Source organism: Eurytemora carolleeae, unplaced genomic scaffold (genome assembly GCF_000591075.1).
Source record: "Eurytemora carolleeae unplaced genomic scaffold, Eaff_2.0 scaffold935, whole genome shotgun sequence".
Classification (NCBI taxonomy): Eukaryota; Metazoa; Arthropoda; class Copepoda; order Calanoida; family Temoridae; genus Eurytemora; species Eurytemora carolleeae.
Window position 1 is genome coordinate 90672 of NW_019396820.1, and position 15871 is coordinate 106542.

Below are 15871 nucleotides of genomic sequence, written 5' to 3' on the forward strand. Positions count from 1 at the left end.
CAATATCAATCACAGAGAACTTCTCACTGTAGGTAGTGTAACAAATAAAAACATATAAATTAAATGAAGAGAACTAATTTTTCTTAATTTTACACAAACTTGCAAAAAAAACAGTAAAAAAAATTGTTAAAATCTGTCATATTAGCTTTTTTATTTTTAAAAGGCTCTTCGTGCATTGCATTTTAACGAAAAATAATACTGTTTACAGAACACGGATAACATGTATTTTTAAAATCTATTTGATTTATATTTTGTTACAGGGTGTCCCACGAAACATGACATTTGGTGAATATTCTAAAATGTCTTCTTCCATAATTTGTTAAGTTTTTTTTTATATTAAAGAGAATAATAATAAACATTATATAGCATAGAGTAAAAGATTTTTCTACGAACTAAACTGCAAAAAGTCTTTAAATCTTATCATTTGGAAGACGACATTTTAAACTATTTATCAACTGTCATGTTTCGTGGGACACCCTGTACTTAAAGGTCTACCACTAGCAAGGTTATATAATAAGGTTGCATACTCTTGATGCGCTCCAATGTAGGGGAAATGTCGTCTCCTAAGCATAGATAGATAAAATCTGTATATGATGATGTCACTAATACTAGAGTCGAGAGTAGGGATCTGTGATGTCATAAAAGGATTTTATCTATATATGCTTAGGAGACGACATTTCCCGTACATTGGAGCGCATCAAGAGTTAGCAACCTTATTATATAACCTTGACCACTAGTGTGTTCAGTGTTCACCGTACACATGCTTCTTATTATGTACTGTACTGTGGTGCAAAGGCCCCGGCAGCGCCATGTACAACAGATTTTATTTCTTCTAAATTCTTCAACTCTTTGACACCCCAGCTTTCTACCTCCCTGAAGAAAAAAATCATGTTTACTGTACATTAAAACTGTAGCTGTTGAGGCGTCTGTTCTAATTGGATTCTCATTGTTTATACCGATTTAATAAATGTTGTGTTTAATACTATTATTTTATCTGAACCATTTAAAAATGTTTGTTTAATTGATTACTACCTGGAGAAAAACATAACATCAACGTAAATTTGAAGACGAATTTTATCATCATCAGAGAGTCCACCACCAGCTTTACCAGCGCCTTGCCCAGCCCCAGCACCTCCACGCTCACGCACTTTCTTCAGCTTACGTAAACTTTCCTCCATCTGTGATAAAACTTTTGTATTTTAATTCTCGATATAAACTCAATCAGTCTTTTAGCCCCCCCCATCCNCAATGGGTCATCAGTCATCACCATTGCTTTGATCATTTCTAATTAGGCTGATTTACTCCCTTCAAAAGTTTATGCGACGAATATTAAGTTAAGCCACTAAGAAATGAGCAAAGAACGTACAGTATAACCCAGAACTTTGGAGAAATTGAAAGAATTTATAAAATGTCGTCTTTTAATTTAATGGGTTTTATACTATTATACCCAAATCTGAATAATTGAGAACAGATGAATAGCCATTAAATATGTGGGAACAGCTAAGAGCTCCATAAAATTATTTCAATTGAAACAAAATATCTCCAGCATTTATTATCAGTAGATTTAGAAAACGATATTTTATAAATTCTTTCGATGACCCCGAAGTTCTGGTTTTAACTGTACATAAAAATGCGCAACTAGATTATTTACCTTTGTTACATTGTTAAGTACATCAGTTACATTGACAAGATACTGGGTTAGAATATTCTCCACTATACCCGCCAACCATTTTTCCATACTCTGCTGGGAGCAGAAGGGCTGATGCTGTTGTCTGAACTCTGTAAGGGTGTCTACCAGGGCAATGACGTATTGACATGGTTTGGTGGGAGTTTCTCTGTTAGTCCTTCTGTATATTCTGGGTATATCCGATACCTAAACAATATATTCTGGATATATCAGATACCGAAACAATATATTCTGGGTATATCAGATACCTAAACAATATATTCTGGGTATATCAGATACCGAAACAATATATTCTGGGTATATCAGATACCTAAACAATATATTCTGGGTATATCAGATACCGAAACAGTATATTCTGGGTATATCAGATACCTAAACAGTAAAAAATGTATTCTGGGTATATCAGATACCTTAAACAATATATTCTGGCTATATCAGATACCTAAACAATATATTCTGGGCATATCAGATACCTGAACAATATATTCTGTATTATACCTGTTTAACTAGTTTAGTAGGATCTAGTCCACCCCCTAGGATAATCTTCTGTTCTATACTAGACAGAATACTCTCCAGATCCCGGATACTCGCATCTAAATATTTAATATAATTTGACATAAGGAATATATCGTCGTTCTTCCATCTGAATTTAGACAATTTTGTCTTTTTACCATGAATTCGCAAGTAACCAGAGAACCACCATTTCCAAATAATCAATTTTTAACAAGAAAAAATTGGATATCTCGTTTTTAATTGATCAGGCAATGGTTAAAGGTTCTGATTTGAATCGGAGATGTCACTTTATAACTGGAGAGTCACTAAAAGTTACGTTCTTAAAGGGACGGTAAAGGAAAAATGAAAGGAGGTATATTAAAGGGACTGTAAAGGAAAAATGAATGGGGGTATAGGATGAAACCTGAGAATCTCAGGCGTTGAACGATATATATAAGACTTTTTTCTGATGTTCCTGTCTCGAGAAATTGATATAAAACTTTGTCAAATTTATACGAACATTCATATATATGCAATTTGGTATAAAAGTTGTATTATTAAACAGATCATGTCCAACAAATACGAAACCAATCTGAAAACGATTATATCCCACAGGAGCCTGAGAATCTCATGTTTGCTCCTATTATAACTTTTTAACTTTTATTTTGCATTTTGAATAGATATAATTGATAATATTGCAATATTTTGTCCTAAAAAAAAAGGAAAAACGAAACACAAACGAAAACTTTAACACTCGTTTTTGTTTCGTTTTTTTTGCATGCATATATTTTCTCTCCGGGTCAAAATAATGTAAGAATAGCAAATGTTTAGAATAATAACAAACTGAAATATTTTGGTGTCCCAATCCCATTGGATCATGGAAAGTGTCGGTTTTACAAGAATTTTTAAATACAAGAACGAATAAATTATATGTTGAAGGATTCGATGATTACGTAATAACTAAAATGATAAATATATTTTGAATGAGTAATGATCAATGTCGCCTATTCGCATAATTTTGCATTTTTTTCTTTCTTTTTTCTTTTGTAAAACTATATATTTAAATCATTTAAACAAATTTAAACTACACCATTTATATATGTATTTATATCTTTGTGTGTGAATAAATCTTTATAATAATAATAATAATTTTAAAATTTGTAAAACTTCTGATCTAGTTTTCTGGAACCTTTAAAAAGTAGAAACACGCACACATCTATTGAGTTCCACTTATTAGACCATCAACTCTAGATTTAAGGAAATTATTTACCGATAGCGTTCTCGATATTTATCTCTTGGTTTCCCAGCGCAGAGTAGAATAGCTCTGAGAGCAAGCTAGGGAGCAGGGAGCAGAGCAGAACAGTATCAGAATATATCATTACCAAATTACTAAATAAATATTATCCAAAATCATAAAACAATATCTTTTACAATTTTAATAATATTATCTGGATATTAACTTTTGAACTGTATTGTATCTAAAATATGGTCATGAAGCAGATCAAGAAAGAATGTATTCCCACTTTTTTCGCACCCAATTATGTATTAGAGAAATGACCCAGCCCGTTAACACATTAAATTAATTATTTTAATAATAATAATAATAATACTAAAAGGGAACCCGACATGAAACCCCCAGAACAAGAAATGTATAGACCAGGAACCGCCATATCTCATAAGTTAAATCTGTGTACTGCAGTAGGAGGAGATCAAAACAAAGAATTCAGGGGCAACGCATCATTTTTGAGGGAAAAGGGCCCAAGGGGTGGAATAAGAATATATTGCTATTGTATTTTTCATATTGACCAGAAAGCCAAAAATCATAAATATTCTAACTTGATATATTAACTTGTTTTTTGTTGGACTGTAATATCACATCAGAGCTGTAGTCCTTTCCCTTCAATTTCTGTGGGGGCACTGGGTTTGTCTACGTTCCTCCCACAGTGTACAGTACGTAATATGCGTATATCTGAGTTGGGCGTTCTAGCCCCAGACGACCTTCAGGGCGCAGCGCATCTACATGCAGCGTACGGTCTGGATTCAGAAGTTGTTACATAACAAGAAATCTTTTTATTTGTTTTCATTATCTATAACCTATATATATTAAGTTGTAATCTCTGTTTGTCTGTTTTATTGTTTGTCCGATTATAACTCAGGAACCCCTTGACCGATTTGCCTCAAATTTAGGTTGGGGAACTCGGTAGACCCAAATGGAATGGTTTTGAGATTCTAAGTTGAGTGGGTATATTTTTACAGGAAAAATAGCTAAAATCGTAATTTACGACAAAGAGCGGGTAAAAGGTGGGACTGACAAGTGATAAAATCAACTAAAAATACCTGAGAGTGATTGATATCTTGGAAGTTTCCGTCTTGTCAAGTTCTAGAAGGTTCTGGTCGGAACTAGATCGTTTATGCGCCCTCTCAGACTACCGAAAATATTGGATTCAGGTCATAGTGATTTGAATATCCTCAGACGCAAGGTTATAATGCAAGGAAAGTTATTTCAGAGGTGTACGCATCTTTTGTGCTGCAGTGTAGTGTCTCTGGAGGGTAATGTAAACAAAAGACGGATGTCACAGCCGGACATGGGATCCATCATTCACATAAAAAAATCAATGAAACATTCTGGTAATAAAAAAATATTATGTGAATTATCAAAATTTTCAAAATTCAATGCTTTTATCCTCCTCGGATACTAAACGAACACTGATATATCTACTATTGTTTACAAAATCTGCCGAGAGAGAACTGGTTTCAATATGTACGAAGTGTATACGCAACTGATTAACTTTCCTTGCATTATAACCTTGCTCAGAGAGCTCAGACGTATAGTTATAAAAGTTACCGCCCCACCCCCCTCTTTCACAAAAAGTTCAAAGAAAACCTTAAAAAGAAACAAAATATGAAGACACAAGGAAGCAAAAAACAAAGTGACCCTCCATGCAACCGATTTACAACGGTACTCTTAAAACAGACATGTGTGTGTAAACTTATCGAACCCCTCTTGTATTCAGCTGCAAGTGCAATTTCCAGTGTGCACTACGCACACAAGGAACTCAACACAGCGCACTGTGTAAATTGGAGCCCGAATACACGAAGGCTTCGATAAGTTAACACACACATATCTCTGTACTTAACAAACGCATTAAGATTTTAAAGGGACAGACCGGCTATGTGAGGTATTTAAACTGAGTATATATAACGTTTCTACGATGTATCACTAAGTTTGAGTACATAGTCGACGTTCAAAATAATGAATTTGAGTGGGTACGTTTTCAGAATCCTGTTTTCAAATTATAAAATAACGGCGACGAAAAATAAATCAAAGTTAGAATTAATTATTGCGTTTACATCATTAAATTGAATTTTTTATTTTCTGTGAATTTATTTGCAGTTTCTACAAATTCTTCAAATGTTGTCTTTTCAATAAGAATTCCAGAAAATCAGCAGAACATCTTTGTGAATAATAAGAGATTATAGTAAGAAATTAATAATTCAATAAGATTACTTATGTTCGATGATAAGATTAATTTTCATTTGCTCAACCTGTTTCTAACCAACTAATTAGTTTACTGTAGAATTTTGCTCACATAATTTAAAAAAAAACAATTCTGAAAACGTATCCACCGAAAAAGTACGATTTTGAAAGTCGACTTTGCGCTCAAACTCAGGATTTACAGATCTTTAAAAAGTATATTATGTCTCAAATGAATCCTTAAGAATTTGTCCACAACACTGCATTCTCAGTTCAACTACCTTACATAGTCGGTATGCCCCTAGATGCTTAATATACCTGAATATTTAAAAGATCCTTAGAAGTAACAGATTTCACAATTTTATTCTTAGTTTCCTCCTTTTCCTTCTCATAGAGGTCAACACAGCGACCAGCCCAAACTCGGTATCTAGAGATAATAACTATCGTAGATAAACACTGTACTCCTGTACAATGCCGTTTAGCCTTCTTAAAATGAGTCCATACAGCACTATTCTAGTACTGTGTGTAGTGTGAATTATTGTAAATAAACACTGTACTCCTGTGCGATTCCGTTTAGCCTTCTTAAAATGTGTCCCAAGAATACTATTCCAGTACTGTGTGTAGTGTGAACTATTGTAAATAAACACTGTACTCCTGTACGATTTCGTTTAGCCTTCTTAAAATGTGTCACAAGAACACTATTCTAGTACTGTGTGTACTGTTGTACATTTTTCAAAATTGAATTCATCAGATACACCTTGAAACAGTGCTTAGGATCATTACATTTTGATGCGCATCCGGATCCAGGGCTTGAATATTTCTTTAAGATTTTCTAATTTGTTTATCAAAGGAAAAACATAAACTTATTTTTCTTCTTTTTTTCGTATATTTTGTGCTCAAACTTGATGAATCATTCAGAGAAAAGGACATTTTTGATAATCTATCTTTTTTCGTCAATGCAAAAAAAGGGTTTTGAGTGCAAAAAGAATTTTTTTTTCGATATTTGATTAATGTTTTACTCCGTGGATCCGCATATTTTTTCGAATCCGGATCCCGGTCTAGGAAGCCAAAATGTTGCGGATCTAACGAATCAGGATCCTAAGCATTAAATAACCTTGATATAATCTGCAGGGCTAGCTTGAAGAACTTGTCCGCTAGTGGCAGCAGAAATATTTGCTGGTCGAAACAGTTCCGCAGCGCTGACAGTAATTGCTCCGAGCAGCGCAGGAAGAGTTTAGGGTCACTAAACTCTGCTCTTTCCAGCATATCACCTCCTTTACAACAGAGGTTAAATTCTATTTTCTTAAAAATAACTAAGCAACTGAAAACGTGGAATGTACGATTCACATCTTTTACCCTATTAACCTATTTCTTTTCAAAAACTAATGAGAAATTCTTTTTTTAATACTTTAAAATTGATTATTTTCAGAATCAGTTTTTTTTTCTTAAATCATAAGTAGCTTGCGATTTTTTTGCTGCAGCGACAATGAAACAAATATTGATCATTCAACATTTTTCCAGATAAAAAAGACGACGTCCTCCTCATTGTCATTCAGATAAAGTTTTAAAGGGAAATAATGTTGTGATTGTGAATCGGACATGCCAATCCACAGATAGAAGTGGAGAAGCACTTAAAATCCCATCTTCAGTTTAACTTTAAAAGCGGTCTGTTTTTTCGATTCACCGACAAAGGGTCAAACGCCCCAGGGTCAAACGACAAAGGGTCAAAAGTGCGACAAAGGGTCAAACGACAAAAGGTCAATATGATAAAAATATTTTTTGATTTGAATCATAGGAAACTCGCAATTTTAATCACAAAAATCCGCCAAACTTTTTTGAAGATTTAAAACTTTAGTCTGATTCTGGCTTCCATAATGGTCGGGTTGGCAATATAATTGACCATGTTGCCGCAGCGCTCGGCCCCCTAGCCTGTCCTAGCCGCAGCGCTCGGCCCAGAAAATAGCGCTCGGCCCCCTAGCCTGTCCTAGCCGCTGCGCTCGGGCCAGAAAGTGTCTTAACTAACCTAACCCGTGGCCGCAGCGCTCGGCTCCCCAGTCTGTTCTAGGCGCAGCGCTCGGCCCAGAATGTACCTAACCTAACCTTAAATAATAATAAAAAAATAATAACCGTCAAAATTAAAAAAAAATGTGCCCTTTTGTCGCATTTTTTTGACTCTTTGTCGTTTGACCCTGTGTCGTTTGACCCTGTGTCGTTTGACCCTTTGTCGTTTGACCCTTTGTCGGTGAATCGTTTTTTCAAAACAGATAAAATTTCTTTATGCGAAATAAGAATAGTACATCTGTGTTCCTAGCGAGAGTTCGAACGGCGTTGCAATCTCCTGGAACCTAATCTGGAAATATACTGCCAGGTTCCAGCTCTCATGGAACTTTATATAGCTAGGCTGGTTCCTGGAACAAAGACTCTCAGTTGGATTAAAACAAAATCTTTGCTTAAAAGGGACTGAAAGTGTAATTCCAAGTGACCCTCCATGCAAAGATAACAATGCCCGATTCACAACGGTACACTTGAAACCTTTATCTCATCAAAAATTGTGGAAGATGTTGTCGTTTCTCTAGGCTTAAAAGTGTTTAATTCTGATGTTTTCCTACAGTGGAAATGCGCATTTGCGCAAGTCACTCTTGTGGAGAAACAATAACAAAAATTCAGTTTTTATGATACTACTGTTGTGAATGGGGCATCACATCTTTACATGGTAGACCACTTGCAAGTCCTTTAAGCAGGGTTGGATAAAATCCGTTAAAAAAAACAATCCAGTGGGTTATATAGGGTTATATAGGGTTATATAGGGTTTTATTGGGTTTTATTGTTTTTGTTTTTTTTTTGGGGGGGGGGAGCTTTTTGGTTTTTCAATTTGAAAGTAGTTGAACCTACCAAAATTCATAATTTTTTATAATAAGACCATTTAAGCAATAGGTAAACTTCAAAGATATATAAAATAATAATATTGTTGTGATAATAGGATACTGTATTCCCTGGGTTACTAGCTTTCGTTTCATATACATAAAGCCATAGTTTAAGCATTGTTATTTTGGAGGTAATTTTAGGTCATTAGAGGTCGTTAGAGGTCATTCGAAGGTTAAACACTGGATTCGTTTCTGCTCCTGTATTCTCTGGGTTCCTAGCTTTCGTTTAATATGCATAAAGCCATAGTTAAAACATTTCATTTTAGAGGTCATTTTAGGTCATTAGAGGTCATTAGAAGGTTAAACACTGTATTCGTTGCTGCTCCTGTATTCCCTGGGTTCCTAGCTTTCGTTTCATCATGCATAAAGCCATAGTTAAAACATTTTCATTTTTGGAGGTCATTTAGGTCATTAGAGGTCGTAAGAGGTCATTAGAAGGTCAAACACTGGATTTGTTGCTGCTACTGTATTCCCTGGGTTCCTAGCTTTTGTTTGATATGCATAAAGCCGTTGTTGAAATATTTTCTATTTGTGGAGGTCATTAGAGGTCATTAAATTCAATTTTATTTTATTTTTGGAATTTCGATCACTAATTAGGAGTGCAGCCTAAAAATTGGAAGATTTGAACCAAAACTGAAGGCAGCCCCCCCCCCCTTTACATCAAACATGAAATCTCCACCATCCCCTTTAATTCACGAAAAGTTAATTTCAATTTCAATGAATCTTGAAACTGTTAAAATTGGAACAAGCCTTACCTGAGCCTTAGAACACTTTCTTCTGTTACCAAATATTTCTCAAGTTCACTATTAACAAACAGAGGATATTATAACTGATTTCGTCTCAATCTTTATTTTTCTTAAAATTAAAATAAAAATAAAACCCGTCCGAAAATACATAATCATTTAAGAAATATTTCTCTTACAATTTAATTTTAAAAAATATACTTCAGCTCCAGTTGTTTTTAAACCAATGAATATCAGACTTTAAAAAAATAGAAGAAAAAAATAATAGAATAAGTTTAAAATCCTGTTCCTGAGAAAATAAACCGAATCATTGTAGTACTTAAAGAACTCCTGGGGGTTTCCCGGGGAAAATATAAAACTAAAATTTCAACATTTAAATATCAGATATTATCATTAGTATTTGTTTTCTTAACCCCCCCCAATAAATAGTTTAAAGGAAAAAAAAAACAGAAAGATTCAGTACATACTTGATCAGACAAAGCTTTCGAGGAAGCTGTTTACAATCGGGTATTGCCAGGGTCACTTGAAATTACTCTTACAGTTCCCTTGAGCCCCATAACTGAGAAGGGGGGGGGGGTGTTGTCATTGGCACCGCAATCTCTTAAGACTTTAATTTGCTGTTTTTTAATAAAAAATAAATTTTAAAGAGAAAGAGAGAGAGTAAGTCTAATTCTTTATTGTTTGCTTAAAATTAAACGTTTAAAAGACACTATTTTTCAATAAAGAATACTCTGGGAATATATTTTATTCGAACCAAATCAAAGTTGAATCGCAAAGACTAAGTTGAACCCCTTAAAATCAACTTTAGCCGGCGCAAAAGTGGTTCAACTTAAACATATAGACTATTAAGTTGCAAAAATAAAGGGATAACAAAGTAGAGCGACTACTATCAACCTTTTCCAAAGCCATTAAAATTTTTGTTTAAAAGTATAAACCCATCGAAAAATGTTGTTGGTTGTGGGCGTTTAAATTACCTAACTGTGAGAGATATTGAGGTATAGTTTGTCGAACCAGCTGGTTTACACCTCGTCAATGTAGTTTAAATTACCTAACTGTGAGAGATATTGAGGTATAGTTTGTAGAACCAGCTGTATATACCTCGTCAATGTTGTTTAAATTACCTAACTGTGAGAGGTATTGAGGTATAGTTTGTAGAACCAGCTGGTATACACCTTGTCAATAATGTTTAAATTACCTAACTGTGAGAGATATTGAGGTATAGTTTGTAGAACCAGCTGGTTTACACCTCGTCAATGTAGTTTAAATTACCTAACTGCGAGAGATATTGAGGTATAGTTTGTAGAACCAACTGTATACACCTCGACAATGTTGTTTAAATTACCTAACTGTGAGAGATATTGAGGTATAGTTTGTAGAACCAGCTGTATACACCTTGTCAATAATGTTTAAATTACCTAACTGTGAGAGGTATTGAGGTATAGTTTGTAGAACCAGCTGGTATACACCTCGTAAACCTTGCGCATCATTCTCTATACAACACATTAAATATTCAACAACATTTAATTATCATTGTTTCAGAAACTCATCAAAAATCCTTGAAAAAATAACTACTAATAATTATCTATATAATAAAGCTCTTAGCTCATATATAGTTAGCTAATAGCTATAGCTGGCCAAACGGCTGGACCAAATTGGCTAAATTTCTTTGAGGGAACCAATGGGTACCTACTATCTAGGGGGTAACATAGACTAAAAAATTAAATTTTTTTTAAAAACCAATTTTTTCATCACTTCTTCAGCTAGTTTGTATGTATGCAATATGCATATTTATATAAAGTTGTAAATCTCTGTTTAATTGTTGGTCTGATCATAACTCAGGAACCCCTGGACCGATTTCCCTTTAATTTTGATTGGGGAACTCAGGTGACCCACTGGAATGTTCTTAGCTTGGTTTTGGGATTCGGAATTGAAAAGGTCAACTTTAATAGCGAAAATTTAGTTTCCCGGTAAAAATGGATGGGATGGGAAAATCTCTGCCCAGGTTACACAGCATTAGTAACTTTTAGTAACCTGGGCAGAGCTGAGTTCCCAAGCTAATATATTTTTATGTCAGCTAAAGCTGCCCAAAAGGCTGGACCCAATGGGCTGAAATTATTTTGAGGGAACCCATGGGGCCCGGGGAGTAACAATGTTAAACAAATTTAGTTTTTTTTACATCTATGTATAAGTTTTGTTTGTTTGTTTGTCCGCTCTTCCCCTGGACAAATATGCCTCAAATTTTGATTGGGAAACTCGGGAAGACTATGAGAATGTTCTTAGCTTGATTTTAAGATTCTAAGTGGATCGTCTTGTCTTGGGAAAAATAGTTAAAATCTTAATTTACGACAAAGCGCAGTGGGACGAACGCTGATTTTTTTTAAGGAAACCCATGGATACCCCAGTGACATAGGAAAAAAGAAATTCGAACTTTTTTTCCAAAATAAATTTATTTTTAAAAATTCAAATGTATTTTTTCTTTAAAATTTTTTTTTCAGCTTCAGCTAGTTCTCAATAATTCAACAAAATGTAAATGTAAATATTTACTTCTACTGAAACTATAGTGATGAGTACTAAGTTGAAGGTTTAATAATTGAAAACAAAATGTAATTAAATATTTAAATGTTCCTAGGCAGGATTCTGTGAGAATAGTTTTCAGTACAGGGTTAACAACCTTCTCCCGGACTAAAAAAAAATAAATTAGAACTTTTTTCTTTCATTCTTTGATTTTTGATTTTTGATTTTTAATTTATTCATTTAATTTTTTTCATTATTTTCACCTAATTGTTCTGCACAGGATATTCGGTCAATAGTTGCATAAATTCGGCAGCACTGGGATATATTCACACACTTCCCTTCCTAATCAATCAATCAATCAATTAATAAATCCTTTTTCAAATATTACAGAAATATGGCAGTAGTTTTAGAACTCACTTTACAAAGTTTCGACTTTTTAAAGGCCTGGAATTTAATACAGATCTAGTAAAAAACAAAAAAATTTATTTAGCTATACAATAATAAGTCTATATTTATATACTAGGGTTTTTGGGCGTTTCGCATCAATCTTCTATTTCAATTGTGAACATGTCTTCTTTGTACACACTGTAAAAAAAAGTTCGCGGATTTAAAAAAATGGTGGGGATTAAAAATTTTTTTTCTCGAAAATCGAATTTCGTTTAGAGGCAAATTTTTGAAAATTCAATCATCCATTAACCTTCCCTGGGGTCACGCGAGATCCCACAAAATATTTTGGCCCGATCGGTTCAGCCGTTTTATTGGATACAAACACACAAAAAAGAAGATAGACACACAATAACGTATATATATACGTAGATACTTAGCTTGTCTGGGTGTCTGTTGTGTCTGTTTGTAATCAATAAACGTAAAAACGGCTGAACTTATCGGGAACAGATCATATGACTCCAGGAAATTGGTTTGTGAATAATCAAAATTTCAAAAATTTCCATCCCTCAAATTATATTTTCAGTAAATTTTGAAAATCCACGATGTTTTTTGTAAAATCCGCGAACTTTTTGTTTTTGTTTTACAATGTATAGTGTATACAAAGAGAAAATGTTCACAATTGAAATAGAAGATGGCCGCGCAGCGCCCAGAGAGCCTTGTAATACAGGGTGTCCCACGAAACATGACAGTATGCAGGACGACTTGAATGTCGTCTTGATTTTTGATATAATTTGCTGCGTTTATTTATCAATCTAATTTTAGAAGTAAATTTCTAGAGATAATAATCACAAAATTTCCCTTGTCCTGCCATTTCCAAAATGTGGTCTGCCTTTTTTGTGCTTTCAATATTGCCCGAGATATGAAGAATTTCGTTCAGATTTCGACAATTTTGATTTTATTTCACAAAATTGAAATCTTAACCAAACTCTTTATATCTCCGGTAATATTGAAAGCACAAAAAACGCAGACCACTTTTTGGAAATGCCAGGGCTAGGAGAATTATGTGATAATTGTTTCAAGAATCATGCACGTTAAAGTAGATAGAAGACTGAATGTCACAAATAAATTCGAATACCAAAGACGACTTTCAAGTCGTCTTCCTATTGTCATGTTTCGTGGGACTCCCTGTATTATAAACCTACATTACTTAGAGTATAAATTTGACCTGTAATCCCTGAATAAGACTAAGATCAAGGGAAGAATTAAGTTTATCACAAACCATATCTATCCTAGGTTGCATCTCCTGAATCATACAGGACTCCTAAATAAACCAGTCTTAAAATAAAATAAATTAAAAGTTAAACGTGTTCAAGATGTAATACCTTCATCTTTGAAACAGAGAAGAGAAGATGATTTACATCAGAGGCTATTCTTTCAGCAACATCGGTAGGAATACAAGCATCACCTTAGTAAAAAAAAAAATTTTAATGAAAAATAATGAAATGTAAATTTTAAAAAAAATCTTAATACTTTAAAAAAACTAGAAAATGAAAAAAAGTTGAAAAGGATAAAAATTACTCAGATTTATAACGTTACTTTACCTTGCGTTTCTTTTGCAAGCATACGCTCGATTTTGCCCAATGTTTCCCAAATATGCTGTAAGCTAGACAAATTCTCTTTCTTTTCCCTAAAAAGTATAAATTATTATAAATTAAAGTTAGAGAAATAGCTTTTAAGCTTTATACCAACATCTTTTCAAGAAATATTACGTTTTTGGAACAAAATAAATAATTTTTTTACATTTATGCATAAACCCCGAACCACGAAATATTTTACACAAAAAAAAACCTAGCGTACCTTATAGCTGCTTGTTGCTCTAGTTTAGTTTTCACAGTGTTTAGTGTTGATTCAATTCCTTTGCTCGCTAGTTCAACTTCAGTTTGGACTCTAGATTAGTTTTAAATTAAAATAGTTAAAGTCAGGCAAGTTTTCGCGCGAAGCGCGAAATATTGTTTGGCCCCCCTTGGGCGATTTTTACCCCCCCCCGCATTGAAAATGATGTTATTTTATATTAAATTTAAGTCTACTACATGTCCCAATTCAAGGACTATATACTGAAATGTATCCCTCTGTAAAATTCTGTATTTCTCTCTGAAGTCCTGAGTAGTCTCCTGAGACTACTCCCCTTTGAAGTCAACTGTAGTCCCAATTAAAGGACTATATATTATACAGTATCCCTCTGTCCTGTATAGTTCAGTATCATTCTCTGAAGTCTCCTGAAACTACTTCCTTTTGTAGTCCGCGGACTATATATTATAATGTATCCTTCTGTATTTGCGGGAAGGCATGCCAAACACTGTTTTGAGTGCAAAAAGNGAAAATAGAGGACCTTTTTTCAGGGAAAAGAGATATAATCGCTGTTTTAAGAGAGGACAAGAGAGGACAAGAGAGGAAGTAGTTGTATTATAATTTGACTATAGATGTAGTCGTTGTGTTACAATTTGAATTGAGATGTAGTCGATGTGTTACAATTTGATTATAGATGTAGTCGTTGTGTTACAATTTGACTATAGATGTAGTCGTTGTGTTAAATTTGTCTAAAGATGTAGTCGTTGTGTTACAATTTGACTAGAGATAGTCGTTGTATTATAATTTGACTAGAGATGTAATCGTTGTGTTACAATTTGATTGCAGATGTTGTCGTTGTGTTAGAATTTGACTAGAGATGTAGTCGTTGTGTTACAATTTGACTAGAGATGTAGTCGTTGTGTTATAATTTGAATAGAGATGTAGTCGTTGTGTTATAATTTGAATAGAGATGTAGTCGTTGTGTTATAATTTGACTAGAGACATTAACATGACGAATTTAGACTATAAACTGATTCAAGTATGATATTAAAAAAGCTAGCTTATAATTTATATTTCCTCCACTTACATCGTCTGGCGTTTAAATCTTACTTAATAAGAGGCTCCTGAAGCTTCACAATACTGGAGTCCAGCCCAACCAGATTAGTGGAAAGATTCACAAAATCAGCATAATCGTCGTTAATCAGCTCAATCATACTCGATCTTAATACCTAGAAAATAAAGCAGGTTAACAACAAAGGCCCAAATGAAAAAATTACATTTTTCTTATGTTTTTAAGACCCCAACACCCGACTTCCTGTTTAATGGGTTTAACCCATATATTTCAATTTTGAAGGCTTTTTCCCGTAAAAATAAATAGAAACCAATAAAATGAAAATTTTGTGAAAAAAAGAGAAAACGATAATAATCTGATTAAGGGCTAAATCTGGATATGGATCTGGTATGGAACCAAATTTCGATTTAGATCCAATTAGAATGGACCCGAATCCGGCCGAATATGCACCCGGATCCGGCCGAATATGTACCCGGATCCGGATGGAATGGATTGTCAGAAGGAATTTACCTTTAGATATATTCCTAGATCATCTCTGAGCGTGTCCAAGGGGGTGTCCTTCACACTCTGCTCTATGAAGAAGTTGTCTACGGAGAAATCAGGTTTCAAGAAGTCCTGTTTGGAAATACAGAGACCAGACGGACAATTCGGGACAATAGATTCAATCTTATCCATTTTATCTATTCTCATTGCTGAAAAAAAAAACAATTGTGGAAGAAAATAATCAAA

General features: G+C 33.9%; 1 protein-coding gene across 1 annotated transcript; it reads right to left on the minus strand.

Moving 5' to 3' along the window:
- Positions 1-426: 426 nt before the first annotated feature.
- LOC111709037 (conserved oligomeric Golgi complex subunit 2) lies at positions 427-15854 on the minus strand. The gene is made up of 21 exons (XM_023482609.1): positions 15653-15854; positions 15181-15299; positions 14080-14169; positions 13824-13909; positions 13605-13687; positions 13448-13543; positions 12099-12177; positions 11947-12003; positions 10664-10811; positions 10443-10493; positions 9611-9682; positions 9334-9381; positions 7962-8062; positions 6769-6928; positions 5973-6081; positions 4517-4605; positions 3450-3568; positions 2186-2280; positions 1652-1873; positions 1033-1178; positions 427-873 (listed from the first exon to the last, which is right to left on the minus strand). The coding sequence occupies exons 1-21, from the start codon at positions 15830-15832 to the stop codon at positions 771-773; spliced, it is 2253 nt and encodes a 750-aa protein (XP_023338377.1). The 5' UTR covers positions 15833-15854; the 3' UTR covers positions 427-770.
- Between the last annotated feature and the right edge of the window lie 17 nt (positions 15855-15871).

Excerpts from the sequence above, each read along its gene's own strand:
- LOC111709037 (XM_023482609.1), bottom strand. The coding sequence starts at position 15,832 with ATGAGAATAGATAAAATGGATAAGATTGAATCTATTGTCCCGAATTGT. Across the intron at positions 10,812-11,946 it reads TCTCACAGAATCCTGCCTAG|AGAATGATGCGCAAGGTTTA; the intron begins GAACATTTAAAT and ends TGTGTTGTATAG. Across the intron at positions 9,382-9,610 it reads GATTCGGTTTATTTTCTCAG|TGAACTTGAGAAATATTTGG; the intron begins GAACAGGATTTT and ends GTTTGTTAATAG.